Source organism: Euprymna scolopes, chromosome 21 (assembly GCF_053919585.1).
Source record: "Euprymna scolopes isolate OS-2025 chromosome 21, ASM5391958v1, whole genome shotgun sequence".
Lineage (NCBI taxonomy): Eukaryota > Metazoa > Mollusca > Cephalopoda > Sepiida > Sepiolidae > Euprymna > Euprymna scolopes.
This window is the reverse complement of record NC_136502.1, coordinates 40,675,136-40,691,122: the sequence shown is the minus strand read 5'-3', so window position 1 is coordinate 40,691,122 and position 15,987 is coordinate 40,675,136. Positions and strand designations below refer to the sequence as shown.

At 34.0% G+C, this 15,987-nt stretch overlaps 1 protein-coding gene across 1 annotated transcript in view; it reads left to right on the top strand.

The window, feature by feature from the left end:
* The window catches only part of LOC145242152 (sideroflexin-1-like), an 86,928-nt gene that overhangs the window by 50,628 nt on the left and 20,313 nt on the right, over window positions 1-15,987 (top strand). Inside the window, exons 2-3 of the mRNA XM_080105130.1 lie at window positions 587-756; window positions 15,608-15,781. Of these exons, the coding sequence (XP_079961256.1) occupies window positions 587-756; window positions 15,608-15,781 (344 nt within the window). The remainder of the gene's footprint in view (window positions 1-586; window positions 757-15,607; window positions 15,782-15,987) is intronic.

The window sequence follows — 15,987 nt, the reverse complement described above, 5'->3', positions numbered from 1 at the left end:
ATCTGACCAGATAATCTTATGTTAAAAAGAAACAAGAAATGTTGCTTAACAGATTAAACTAAATAGATTCTAAAAAAAAAATTTCAATACATAATTTCCTTGCATTATGGATTCCTAATTATTTTATTTTTTATTTATATATGGACAATCCTGCATGTTTGGTAGAATGGATAGTTGCATGCTGCAGATGGCAGGCCTACAATAGGGAAAATATTTAGCTAAGAGAAGAAAGACCACACTAGAAATGGGTTGGTGTATTTGAAATAGTGATGAAATGAGGTTCTTTGCTGTGAGGGTCAGCTACTTAAAACCTAGAAAAATTGTCTGTTCCAGATATGAGATACTCCCTGGTCAATAAGTTTTTATGTCCAGTAATAAAACAGCTTAGCCTTTTCAATTGAACTGACTGTGTGATCTACCCTAAATGACATCAGTATCTATACAAAGGTTTATGCAGCAAAATAACAGTTGACAAAAAAGAAAACAAAATAAGCAATAAAACAAATGATAGTCATATTTTAACTCCTAGAATGAAGCTTCATCAAGATTTAATGATTTTTCTTTTCTTTTTTTATATCTTTGGCAGATGGCAGATGCGCCTGCAAACCCAGTTTCTATCAACCTCGACCAACCTCGTTATGACCAAAACACATTTAGTGGCCGAGCCAAGCATTTCTTTATTACTACAAACCCACTGAATCTATTCACATCTCCAAAAGAATTGGATAGAGCAAAATCTATTGTTGAAGGTGTTCGGTAAGTTTATCTTTCGTTAATATTAAAATTTGAATTCATTTTATTTGTTCAATTTTCCTTTTTAAACATATCAAGTCAACTCTTAAAAAGAAGATAATTATATACAGATCCGTGGGAATTGGAATGTAATGTTGAGATTGAAAAGCATGCAAAGAAGATTGACAAAACTAATAAAGAGTAAAAGATTACAATTATACAGAGAAATTGGAACAATTAGGATTAACTACTTTACTAGGTAATTCAATTGAAACTTTCAAAACAATTAATGACATTAAGGACATTATGTTTTCAATCAATTTTGTTGGTTTTTACACCTACGTTTGTTTGTATGTGTACAGCCTAGCATCCACATTGACCAAAATTTATAATGATCGGTTTAGTAGTTTACAAGTGAATGCGATACATATAAATATACCTAACTTTATATAGATAAAGATAATAGGTCGATTTAAAAAAATAAATGAAGAATATGATTTAGGAGTTGACTTTGATAATACATTTAAAGCTAAGAATTATAAAAATGCGAAAAAGAAACTGAAATTTACAGAATATTTACCAATTGATGTCTAATACCTATTTATTAAAATTTCACAAAACTTGGATGTATCTGAATTTTCACAAATAACTTTCACTCCCTTTTTATGTCTTTTGCTTAAAGCTAAATCAAACTAAATATTACCGACTCTTACATGTAAAAGCTATGTTGTAAAATTCATAATGATCGGTTAATTAGTTTAGGAGTATAAAATTAGATATTTTTATAAGGAGACGCTAATCATGAACTGCATGTCTGTCTTCGCTGTTTTAATTCATGTTTTCAATTAACCATCTTTACGCCTCCTCCTGGAATGATTAGATGGATGGTTTGAGATATTATTTCAATGGAGACAAGCATTGTTTTCAAGATAGGTAATGCTCCATGTGGAATATTTCAATCAGGCCATGGTTCCATACATGAAAATTGGAATGCAAATTTGAGATTGAAAAGCATACAAAGGAGATTGACAAAACTAATAAAAAAAGAGTAAAAGATTACAATTATACAGAGAGATTGGAAAAATTAGGATTAACTACTTTACTATGAAAAGAGGAATCAAGAGATGATTTTAATTGAAACTTTCAAAATAATTAATGAGATTAATGAGGTTTTTATATGCACAATGGCATGGAAAATCCATTTCTCGCCTTGTCGAATTAAGTACAGTTTTTTTTGCAAAATTATCACTTGTGAGAATTTTGTGGAAACTCTTAGTGATGTGAATGATGAACACGATGAGAGATTCCGTCAAGATATTTCAGTGATGGAGAAACGTTTTAAAGGAAAATGGAACCCTGACACGTTGGCAGACTATTGCTGGAATATAAAACAAAAGCATAATGAGAAAACGGTGCCTAATCTAGAGAAATAAAGATAGGATTTTGTATCAGGATAATTTTTTTACACCGAAACAGGTCTTATGTGGTATGTACCTTTTTTTTTTTAAACTGTAATTTGTTGCACAGTGTAATTATCGCTTGTGAATTGTTTTTGAAATGAAATAATGTAAAGTAAAAATGAACTTTAATTATATTTGAAAATTGTTGAGATGAGGATTAATAATTTGTCTTTCAATTTCATTTTTATGAGACTTATCTTCCCAAGCATCACCTTCTCCTTTGGAGTAGGGCAGGGGGTATTATAGTATATGTTCGTTCGTCATACTAGTAAAAATATATTACCAGGGGAAGCATGTTTTTACTGGTAATAATGATAAAAAAAAAAAAGCAGAAGAACATAAGTCGTAGGACTGTATACTTTTGTGTGACAATGTAAGAATGGGCCAAAGTCTTATATGGGTCTTACTTCTCCTTATTGTATGAAGAGTATTCCCAAAGTTATGCCATGGAAACGTTTATAACTCAAAAATTATTTAATTTATGGGACTGAAATCTTTCATGGTTGTTGCTGTTATCAAAGATTGTCAGATTCATATATCAAATTTAAAAAACTGAAACTAAAATTATGTAAAAATATATATATATATATATATATATTGTATGAAATGTGGGTTTTCATGGGCTACAATATGGACCAAATATCGAATCTCTATATTGAACAGAACTGAAGTTATCTCCCAAAATGTGACTTTTTGCTTTTTCTGTGATCTTGACCTTTGACCTAGATGTCCCCAAATTAAATCCATCCAAAGTTAACCATGATCGATATTTTGACCATTTTTGGTTACAGTTGGTTGACCCATGTAAACACAAAGTTATATACAAACAAAGCAAAACTCTATCAAAAAAATCAAAATCTCCTTGTTTGAGGTGGTGGTGGTGGTAGTAGTAGTAGTAGTAATAATGGTGACTGTAATTTTATTATAAAGTAGTTTCTCCCCTTTTTTATAGGACAACATAACTATGAACTCAACGTGACCTGACAGAACAGCTGTTCCATTCAATTTTGTTTATAATTGTTTTCACACAAATTTACTTGTTTCAAATTGTCATACTTTCTCATCAGCCATGCTTCTTTCTTTTTTTTTTTTTTCCCGTGGTAAGAGAGGAGAGACAGTGGGAAGGAAGAGAGTAATTCACATATTGATATATAGATATGACACTGATGTAATTGTTATGCTAAAATTATCATTGTTTGCCTATTGGACAAATGTCAACATTTTGTTGTCCAAATTTAATGGCCCATCCAATAAAATCTTGTTTTTTTGTTTTTTTTTTTATAAAAGTACAAAATAGTTAACACTCAATAATTAATAACCAAAAAAAAAACGTACTCAAATAATTCATCAAATGCATTAGAATGAAATTCTCTACCTATCTCATTTTATTTTTTTTTCATCATAAACAAAATATATTGATACTATTTGAGGAGTTGAGCAGCGAGATGTTTGTTCACATCAAATGTAAACTTCTGCATGTTAGTACAGCCAAAGAAGCAAGAAACATCAGAGCACATTCCGTTAAAGTACTTGTAAAACAAGCATAGGGATGCAACATTGTGTCGATGGGACAGAGGTTGGAGCTTGGTTGATAGTGTGGGATCTATTAGATTTTCCTCTTAGACATGGTCCAAAAAAGAGTCTCTGATCTTATAGGTCCTGCACTATGGGTCAAGCTCCAATTTCTGTTCCAACACCACAATGTTGCATACCTATACTAGTTTTACAAGTAATGGAGTGTGCTTTAATGAATTCCGAGCACTTGTGCCCCTCGACATATAACCCAACCAGCAGCAAGATTTCACTGTTGAGGTTCCTAGATGTTGGAAAGCCTTCTACTCAACTAACTTCTTCCTTTGGACTGCTAGACTTTGGAATTCCCTCCCTGTTTCCCACTTCGATGACTACTAAACTGTAGAAGTTAAAATGTAATGTGAAGTTGTTTCTCAACTCCTGACATGATCCAAAATAATAGCTCTTTACTTTCAAATGGCAGTATGACCTATTTGGGGTGGAATATGGTAAAAAAAAAATCTTTTTTTTTTAAATAGCCATTCTGAAAAACTGAATAAGAGTTCTTGGATTAGTAGATGTAGAATAGTTGAGGCAGCAGGGTTAGTTCACAGGAAAAAGCTAAGGAAAACATGGGAGGCAGTAATAAGGATGGACTTGAGGGAAAAATTAAAAACCTGACCGGAGATGGGTTAGTTTTAAAGTCAATTTGTAAAAACTGCTCATGGCAGGCGAGCATATAAAGTGGATGTTAAAGTGATGATGATGATGATGATGATGGTGGTGGTGATAAAGTTTATTATGGATCAAAAGCTGAAATTTTAAAGAAAATTTTTAAAAAACATGCAAAAAATTTTCCCCCTCCAAAACATATCATTTTAAGTTTCTTTACTTGTATACTACCAAATGGTCTAAGTGCATGATAATCCCCACAGCAGGCCAAGTAATCTTATAACTGTTGTGAATATTTTAAGATATAGAAGTTAAAGAATGGAAGGAAAATTTCCCTACGAGTTTATTTTGATGTTTTTATGCATTTTATATATCAAATAAAAAAAACACAATGAGCTAATTGATAAATTAGACAATTATTGATAAATACCTATAACTGAAGAGATGAATAACTTTGAATAAACAAAGACAAATGCATATTTCAATGAGTGAATTTTGTTTGTAAGAATTCTTTTCTAAATGTATTTGGATGGAACTACACTATAATAGCTAAATTCGGAAAAAAAAAAAAAAATGATTAAAAAAAAAAACAACAATGATATCTAGTGACTTTTGATGTCAATTTCAACTATAAGCAATGATATCTGCTTAATTGTACTTCAATATTACCTCATTATTTAAAAAAAAACATTTCTTGTTTTTATCGTAAAAAATCGTTGCCATATTTCTTTAGGAAGACATGACATAATAACAAAGGAAGTAACTCAGTTATGCTAAAAACAAGGCAAAACAGAATTTATTTAAAAAAAATTGGAAATAGTTACATGCTATTTACCTCCTTTTGGAACTCTCCAGTGTTTTTTGCCAAATATTTTATTTTCACTAATTTCTATCAAAAAATGTTTTCTTTTTAATAATTTTTTTTCTATCTTATCGTTTTTCATAATTTTTGGATGCATTCATTACTGTTACATGACAATTAAGTAGAGACTATTGTTTTGCCTTAAAATTCAATATTCAAAATTTCGAATTTCACTACTATAGTGTAATTGCACCGGAATTTGTAATTAAATATGGCCATGATGAGAATGACAATGAAGAGTTAGTGACTAAAAATATCTCTGTTGCTGACTGATTGTAAAAATTGTCTTCAGTCAGAGTTCAAAGGTTAGATCTCCTGGTCCGGTATAGTTTATATTATTTAATGCACAATTACAAAACATTTTCTAGTTATTTTCTGATCTGCTAGCAAATGCAGTTGCTTTATAAAAAAAAAACATGAAAATGCCATTTTTATTTATTTTTTGCAGACTATTATCATTATTTTCATAGTTTTTGTTGTTATTTCACACTTGTCCATGGGCCTCATTTTTGGTCTTATAAATCCAAATTTTCGTTTTTATCTGGTCTACAAGTGTCGGATTTGTACCAAATGTTATATATATATATATATATATACAGGTTGTCCCTATAAAATGTATACACTCTTTAAATGACCATAAAACCAACATTTATTTTAAGAAAGAAAGGTTTCATACATCAAAATACTGTGAACAAATATAGAAACCAGTTAATTAGCAAAAATGTTCGAATTATTGGCCATTGTGGTACATGAACAACTGACAACGCTTACTGATCAAATCAAAAACGTTTCTAATCAGTTTAGTTGGTATGTTGACACATCTTCTTTCAATGGTTGCTTTCAATTCATTCATTTTGGCTAGTTTTGTGATGTGAACCCTGTGTTTAGCATACCCCTACCCCCCCCCAAAGAGAAAGGGGGGGGGTCCGGCGAGCGTGGACAGTACTTGATACTTCCTCTTCGTCCTAACTATCTGTTTTGCAGGTGACTATCAAGAAATGTTCTTACGGCATGATGATAGTGGGAAGTGCTCCATCGAGCTGGAAGTGCCATTCTTTATTCCTAAACATCTCTTGGAGACGTGGCATAGCGTTTTCATGTAGCAAGTTGAGATAATTTAAAGAGTGTATACATTTTATTGCGACACGACACCCTATATATATATATATATATATATATATATATATATATATTTTAATCTTTTGAGATGAGCAATTTGTGTATATTTATTTATTTGTGGACTGTTATCGTCATCTTCATAATTGTTGTTTCACTTTGTGTCACAGGCCCCGAAGAGCGATCAAGATTGGATTTTTTAGTCTTATAAATTCAAGTTTTCGTTCTTATCAGGTTTTCCATTGTTAGATAAAAATTAAAAAAAAAATAATGAAAATGCCAGTTGTTAATAAAATTGATTTTTTTTTTATTATATGAAGGATGTTCCAAAAGTAGTGCCTCCTATTTTTTATTCTGCCTGACTGGATCAGAGAAATTGCCAATTGCATTGTTATGCTGACTAAACTTATGCATTCATGATCTGAAAGTTAAGTCTCTCTGTTGCAGATATTGATAGTGTGAGACTCTAGGAAAGCTACCCCTGTCATGGATCTGCATTAGAAGCAGAGATGCGTCATTGAATTCCTCCATGCAGTAAAAACTTAACCAATCAACATTCACTGGTGTCTGTTGAACGTTTTATAAAGCCAATGCAGTTGACGTCAGAACAGTTAGGAGGTGGGTTTGTCGATTTCAAAGTGGCAACAAAGATATGAAGGAGAAAACGCGCTCCGGATTTTTACGATCAAGGCATCATAAGGTATGGCATAAGGGCCTATTTCACAAGATTTCTAGCTACTGTATTACTGGAAATGTTTTCTCAATTATTAAATCATTTCTCTCCGATAGGTTCATAAGAGTAGTGGTTGATGGGCAGAAATCAGAGGCCCACAGTATTAATGCTGGAGTCCCTCAGAGGTCCATCCTGGGCCCAACTCTCTTCCTGATCTGCATCAATGATCTCCCAAATCACATACTTAAATCATTCGTTGATATCTATACTAACACATCAAAGGCCGTAAATGACAAAGTTCTCTCTCCTCTGATCTTGAACGCGTGGTAGAGTGGGTGAAAAGGTGGCCGGTTACTTTTAATGCATCCAAAACCAAGCTTCTATCTTTACATCATCAATGCTCTGATCTCCATCTGGCATCAATTGAAATGAATGGCTTTCGTCTTGGGGAGGCTCCATGTTTTGACAAGCTTCTGGGTTTGACCTTTACTCCTGATCTGAAATGGAACATGTACATCAAGTCTGTTGCCAAGGACGCTGGGAAAATGGTGGGATTCTTCTACCGCTCCAGAAGATATCTCACTATTAATGCAATTCTCTATCTGTATAAAAGCCAAGTACGTCCAAGGATGATGTACTAACAGTGTCAGAAATTTTGTGAAGACTATTGAATAATTCCACCCGCCATCTTTCGAAGCTTATAACTCCTCGAAAAATGTCATTCAAGCCCTAATTTTTTTTTTCAATTAAAGGAGCAAGGACCAAGGTTTCATTAAAAAAAAAACACAAAAACAAACAACGTGGGTTTTTTTTTAAAAAGGTTTTAAACTTCGGACTTTACAGGTAAATTTCTAAAAAACACTACTTTTTTTTGTTTTTAAATTCGAATATATTATTTATTGATCTTTTATCTTCAATTTGTGATATATAAAACTTTGGTACATAAATTAATTATTTACTTTTTAATAGACATTTGAAAATGAGGGGTGTGAATTAAAAAAAAAACGTTTGTCTAAAATATTATATTCGGTTTATTGGAAAGAGCATAAAATTTCACATTGACCCTGAAAATATCGTAAAAATAGAATCAATAGAAAGATTTTGATAGATTTTTAAAGTTTAAAAATTGAAAAATATTGAACTCGTAACATTCAATTAATTTCATTACTATTTTTTAAAAAATATTTCTATTACTTTTTATACAACTTTAATAGTTTATTTTGGAAGTATAATCCATAAAGAAAATAAACAACCCACCTTTAAAAGAGAAATTACGAGTTTTTTATATTTTATTTGCAGTTTCGTGTTAGGGGTGTCAAAAATTCCTACAAAATTCTGATACACCTAATGATGTACTGCTGCCACATCTGGGCAGGAGCTGCTAAAAACAGCCTATCCTGCCTTGACAGAGTACAAAATAGACTTTGTGGTTTGGTGGGGGATGCCCTTTTCTCTTCCCTGCAGCCTCTCTCCCACAGAAGAGATGTTGCGAGCCTGTCTTTGTTTTATCGTTATTTCCATGGCAAGTGCTCGTCTGAGCTCCAATCTCTGGTCGCCCCTCGCCAATCTTTCACGAAAAACACCTGTCTAGCTGAAACTACTGTCATTAATTTTCCCCACTCTTTATCTGTGCCTAAAACCAAACGTAGATCCCATGAGCAAAGCTTCTTTCTTAGAAGTGCACGACTGTGGAACTCTCTTCCGTTTGCCTGTTTCCCACCTGACTACAACTTGGATGTCTTCAAGTCCAACATAAACAAATTCCTGACAAACCGCTCTCTTAAGTAAGACACCCTATCAAATATCCAATACTAATGATTACTACGATACTATCTCATTGATTACTGTACACTCAATAACCTCCGATAGGCTCATAAGAGTAGTGGTCGATGGACAAAAATTAGAGGCCTGCAGTATTAATGCTGGAGTCCCTCAGGGGTCAATCCTGGGCCCAACTCTCTTTCTGATCTACATCAATGACCTCCCTAAACACATACTTAAATCATTCGTTGACATTTATGCTGATGACACGACCATCTACGGCAACACGTCAAAGGCTGTAAATGACAAAGTTCTCTCTGATTCTCTCTCCTCTGATCTCAAGCGCGTGGTTCAGTGGGGAAAGACGTGGCTGGTTACCTTTAATGCATCGAAAACCAAACTCCTATCCTTACATCATCAACGCTCTGATCCCCATCTGGCATCAATTGGGATGGATGGCTCTCGTCTGGGAGAGGTCCCGTGTTTTGACAAGCTTCTGGGTTTGACCTTTACTCCTGATCTGAAATGGAACACGTACATCAAGTCTGTTGCCAAGGTCGCTGGAAAGATGGTGGGATCCTTCTACTGCTCCAGAAGATATCTCACTACTGATGCAATTCTCTATCTATATAAAAGCCAAGTACGTCCAAGGATGGAATACTGCTGCAATATCTGGGCAGGAGCTGCTAAAAACAGCCTATCCTGCCTTGACAGAGTACAAAATAGACTTTGTGCTTAGTGGGGGATGCCCTTTTCTCTACCTTGCAGCCTCTCTCCCACAGAAGAGACGTTACGAGCCTATCCTTGTTTTATCGTTATTTCCATGGCAAGTGCTCGTCTGAACTCCAATCTCTGGTCTCCCCTTGCCAATCTTTCACAAAAAACACCCATCTAGCCGAATCCACTCTTTATCTGTGCCTAAATCAAAACGTGGATTCCATGAACAAAACTTCTTTCTTAGAACTGCGCGCCTGTGGAACTCTGTTCCGTCTGCCTGCTTCCCATCTGACTACAACTTGGATGTGTTCAAATCCAACATTAACAAATTCCTAATGAACCACCCCCTTAAGTAAACACTTCATCAAATCTCCACACTAAAGTAATGTACTTGCAAAAACTCTTATCTCTGAGTGGCTTCCGGGCCTTGATAAGTGGTGACATCTGTGTAAAAAAAAAAAAAAAAAAAAAAAAACGTTATCCCGAGTGGCTTCCGGGCCTTAATAAGTGGTGACCTCCATGTAAAAAAAAAAAAAATCTGGTGTTGAGGAAGAAAAACGAAACAAGTGACAATTTTATTTTATTTTTTGTTTTTGCTCTTCTATCTAGCATGCTTTGAATAGATCTGTAACATCAACCATTTGACAAAGGGGCTTCCCTGAAATATATCATGGAACATTGTCACACACAGTAGGCCTCTTCAAGTAAGACATATTGATACTTAACACTATTGGATATATATATATATATATATATATATATATATATATATATATATATATATATATATTTGCAAATTGTAACTTGTCTTTCTTCCTCAACACCGACTACATTCCATTCCTCGCATTGTGATAGCCTTCTGAATCTCTTCTATATTTTTTATTTTTTTTGTTAAAAAACAGGATTCATTACTTCTGGAATGACCCTCATATTTTTTCTAGAACTACAAGCACTTTTGCTATAAGATCTATTTAAAGCAATTTAAGCCTTGCCTCATAATTATCTTACTTTGCCACTCACAGTTGATGACCCATCCTTATCCATGCGCCTTGATAAATCATTTCTAAACATTGTCATGGCTTTTTTTTTTTTTTCTCACAAAATCTTTTCTTTCCTAACACTCCCTGGTACCCTGGCTCTGGGTGTAGGGATACCCATAGTTATTCAGCTTTCCTTCTCTTCAGTTGTCTAACCCATCTACACTTTTGATAGCTGTTGGTCTCTAGTGATTATCTTCTCAGATCTGGTCTGCTCTTGCCCAACTTTAACTCCAATCTCTCCAATGAGACCACTGAGCCGTCAAATGAAAACTGTTATAAGCTAACGCAAAACTTGTAAATATATTGACTTCAAGATCAGAAATCCTATGACTGGATCTTTCGTCTTACTCTGCCACTCCCAGCTGACTACTCATCCTACTTCATGGTGTCCATCCTACCGCCTTTTTATGCTCTGGTGAATCATTTTTAATCATTGTCATAACTGTTTTTTTTGTTTTTTTTACTTCCATAATATTTTCTTTTTTTTATGAATCACTTCCTAACACTCTGGGGGGGACATCCATAATATCATGGTAATATATCTCTTCACATACACTGGTGCAAGTTAATACTGCTAGTATATTAAATGTAGAAAAGTGTTATTGTCAGATTAAAAGTAATAAAAGTACATCTGAGAATCACTCGTCTAGCTGAAAACACTATCAATAATTTCCCCCACTCTTTATCTGTGCCTAAACCTAAACGTAGATCCCATGAACAAAACTTCTTTCTTAGAACTGCATGCCTGTGGAGCTCTCTTCCATTTGCCTGCTTTCCAGCTGACTACAATATAGTCATCTTTAAGTCCAATGTAAACAAGTTCTTGATGAACTGTTCCCCTTAAGTAATCCAATTTATCAAATTTCCACTACTAACGATTACTATGATATTGTCCCATTGACTACTGTACATTCCTTAACCCTTATCCTGAAGTGTTGACTCCAATGTAAAAAAAAAATCTATATAAATAAAACAGTAGATGTATGTGTGTGTCTGTCTGTCTGTGTATAAATATTTAACTGATAAACTCTTAAATTACTGGTCACATAGCACTAAAATTAGCAGGAAATAGTAATTATACACCAAAGATGGTTTATAATAAGTAAAATCTTTGTTTAGATGGATGAATAATGTATACAGACATATATCAGCCAAGTTAAAATGCAAAATGTTCATTTCAACTGGCCGACATATTTCTGTTTCTTTCTGCGCATGCCCAAATTCAATTCATTTCTTTAAGTCGTTTAATAGTAAATCTTTCTTGTCTATCTCTTGATAGCTACATCGGTAGGGAACGCAGCTAGAGCCGTAATGTTTTGGTTTTGATTCTAGCTGATGGCACCCAAGTCATTTTTTTTTTTTTTAAACTTTTGAAATCACTATTATATATTAGGTACAATATAATATTTAATAGAGAAATGCCTCTGTAATAATAGATATGAAATCTACATGAATTAAAATATATTGAAGTGTATTTTACAACCAGCAAGGTTGGATGCTAGTAAGTAAATAAAATGAAAAAAATTTTTTTAATTTATGGTGAATTTTTAAAAAGATGGTGATTATTATTCCTGTAACTCGACGTGTGTCTCCCTCGTCAGATCGCCGGACTCTCAACGTCGTGTACCGTGGATTTTTCGTTCGACTGTTCTTCTTATGGCCGGATCGTCCTTTTCCTGTTGGCGACTGTTGATGAGAACACACGCAGTTCACAAAATAGAAATATGAACAAACAAAGGAAAAACACAAACGCCAACGTTCACATATAAATTGACTGTTGGACTTGTGAGTGTGTGTGTCTTCCCCTGTTCTATCGATGTTACATTTGTCTATCTCTATTTCTGGGAAATAGATTGAAGCTCAGTCGAGTATCTACCAGCCTTTGGGCTGGGATCAAAGTGTAATATAATTACAAGCAGTTGCAGGAGCTCAAATCAACAACAGCAAGTCAATTAGTCTGCACTTGTGTGCCTGTAGTGGTAACACTATGCATCTATCTGTTTGACTGATGGTTCTTAGCGTGCAGTTCAGACTAGATCTCCAGCTCACTGTCCCCACTTCTCTGAGTAAATGGGAGGCACTGGGTTCGATCTGTATTCAGATCTCTATTCAATGTTCCTATAAGGGAGAGTTGAGATTGCTCAATGTGACATGTCATCCATACACTGACAGACTGTTTTTCTGAGTCAGACTTTGACAGAGATCGCCTTTCTTGATCGCATTTTTACCCTTTCAATCAGGATTGTCATAAGCCGAGATATGAACTGCAGTACTTCAAAGAGTACTGGACCATGCCCAAAAAACTTCCTTAGTTCAGTAACCTTTCTCAACCTTCTAGAAAAGAATTCTTCAGGGGATCAGTGAAGGATGCAGCTTAGGATCTGTTTGATGAGTGGTCTGGGTGGCTAGAGAACGATTCGCTCCAAATATGTTGGGTGCCAGGTGTGGGTCATCTAAACAACTGAGTTCTTTCTGACATAGTGATTGGCCTGGAATTTATATGAGCCAGTTCTGGAACAGAGGAGTCATTCGAGTATCCTTGCTGCAAAACACATAAAGAAACGCCTAATCATGCTTTATTCAGATACTACAAACTTAAACAGTTCTGGGTGTATGTCAATGATGTGACATCTTGTTTCTAGCCAGAACATACTCTGCTGTTAAACGTGTCCTATGTAATCTACATCAGGCCGTTGCGGTGGTTCTTTCGATACTGGTTATAGCAGAAATATGGTGTGGACATCACATCTGCGAGGAAACATTCTTTTTTTCCTCCTCTTTCCTATTGTAATCCGACATGTGTCTCCCTCGTCAGATCGCCGGCTCCCAAACGTCGTGTACCGTGGATTTTTCGTTCGACTGTTCTTATGGCCGGATCGTTCTTTTCCCATTGGCGACTGTCGATGAGAACACACACAGTTCACAAAATAGAAATTGAACAAAGAAAGGAAAAACACAAACGCCAACGTTCACATATAAATTGACTGTTGGACTTGTGAGTTTGTGTGTCTTCTCCTGTTCTATCGATGTTACATTTGTCTATCTCTGTTTCACAATCAACTCCAAAATTGTCCACGTTTCTAGTTCACAGTCAACTCTATAACTGTTCAACTGTCACTGTCCAATTTCCATCTGCTGCGACGGGCATCTAACTGTCAACTGACTGTTCAACTTCCATCCGCTCTCGAGCGCATCTCGATCTCAACTGTCTGTCTCCTCTGTCAGGTCACCCACCCCACCCTGGCTACCAGAAGCTGCCCTTCCCTGTTTTATCAGCAGGTTTCTATTGTTATTGTTATTAGGATATTTCCGATTTCTTTGTTTTTCTAAGCCATTTCATATCTCTTTGTCTATTGTTGGATATTTCCGATTTCTTTGTCTACCCCCCCCTCTAAGCACTTAGTGGCCCAAATCCACCCCAGGTCCACTTTATAGTATCACATTCCAATAAATATTTAATTTGTATTTTCACATGTTATTTGAAAAAATTGATAAAATCAAGAAAATCTGTATCCTTTAAATTATTCAGACATGCATATCAATGTAACTTCCAACACGGCTTTACGTTGCGAGTGAAACAGTCTGATTTGTGAGTGATTTGTGGCGACTAGAAATAATAAAATGCTTATCTTTTCGCAATGATGTTGTTTTTTCACCAAAAATCTTCTAAAGGTCATTATTGAGCAAAAAATATCTTTTTTTTTAATATTTATCTTTTTTAATAAAACAAACAAAGTCAAATTATTTAAACAATAAAAGTTTAATAGGACAATATACTCTTTTTTTTTTTTTTTTTTTAATGCAGTCTGTGTAAAAAATATTTGAAGAAATTCGAATATTTATACCTTCAAATGTCAACATAAAATTTGGTACATATTTAGAATTACATTTATTTAAAAAAAAAAAAAAAAATACAGAAAAATCTTTATAATATATGTACTTGCCATGGAACAAAGATGCCATATTCCAAAAATCATATGGGTTTGACTAGTAACTTTTCTATTTGGCTAATCAACGAAAATATTTAGTTGTCAAAAGTCAACTAAAGATAAATTTGTCCATAGAGCCCTGTCCGACCATTTTTTTTTTTTTTTTTTTCAGGTGCGTTTTGTTGAACTTTGGAATCCATATGGAATTTCAAATTTAATCCTTTATTTAATCTTTAGAGATAGCTTGCTCTGATTCTGCAAGTACATGTCACAACTGATAAAAGTGCTTAGTAAAAATCAGTTCTAAGTGGCAGTCTTCTGCAGGTTAAAGGTTCAATCCTCAGTATGGATAGTACTAAGAATACAATTAAGAATTACTGATAGAACCAGAACAATTTACTCCCATGGATTAAATACAGGATTCAAAATCCCAATCAGATTCTAGAGTTTGACAAGATAATTACCCTAACTAATATACACACATCTCTCTCTCTCTCTCTCTCTCTCTCTCTCTATCTATCTATCTATCTATCTATCTATCTATATATATATATATATATATATATATTGAAGGCAAGTAAGCTATAAAGAGAAATGTTTATAAGTTAATTCTTGGAGGAAATGATCAAGTTAATTGCCCAATAAAGCTCTCTTCACATATTGGGTATTTTTCTTTTTTTAAACTTTCCAATATGAGACCTTTTCTTTTTTCTTTTTTTTACTTCACTGACTGAGGCATTATTTTATATTAATAAAAAAAGTTTGTTTTTTTTTAACTTTGTTAGCCCTAAACAAGGTATATTACCACTGAATGTAAGGGATTACTGTGATAGGGTCCAGATTTATAACAGAGCAATCTGGGGGAGGGGGGTAACAAGATGTTTGCCCACATTATATTTAAATTGCTGCATGTAGGTGTAGACAAGGAAAACAGTGAGCTGGAAGGAATTCTGAAAACAAGCTGTCCGAGGAAAGAAGTTATTAGAGTTGAAAATCTTCCGCTATCTAGAAGCCTCTACAATGAAAAGATAAACATTGGTGCAAACACTGGCAGAGCATATTTTTTTTTTTTTTTCCTGTCATTTTTCTTATATTAGTTTTTAATAAATCTCTATTAATCTTTTTTCCCATAGACTTGGAAATGAAAAGTTCTCCCATCTCAGCGAAGATGACATTTGGAAGGCCAAACATCTTTACGACTCTGCCTACCACCCGGATACGAAAGAGAAGATGTTTCTGCTTGGACGGATGTCTGCTCAGGTACCAATGAATATGAGCATCACAGGTTGCATGATGACTTTCTATAAGTAAGAGAACCCATTTGAAATTTTTTTCTTCGTCTTTTTTCTATACTTTGAAGTTAAAATTTGTATAAAACTAATGCCTATTTTCTTAATCATCCAAACAGATATTTTCACCTGACATTTTTCAGAGAGATATAACTTTTTTTATTCAATCATTTATTCAGATTAAAATTGATACTATCAATACTGAAAATAGATACATAAACTTT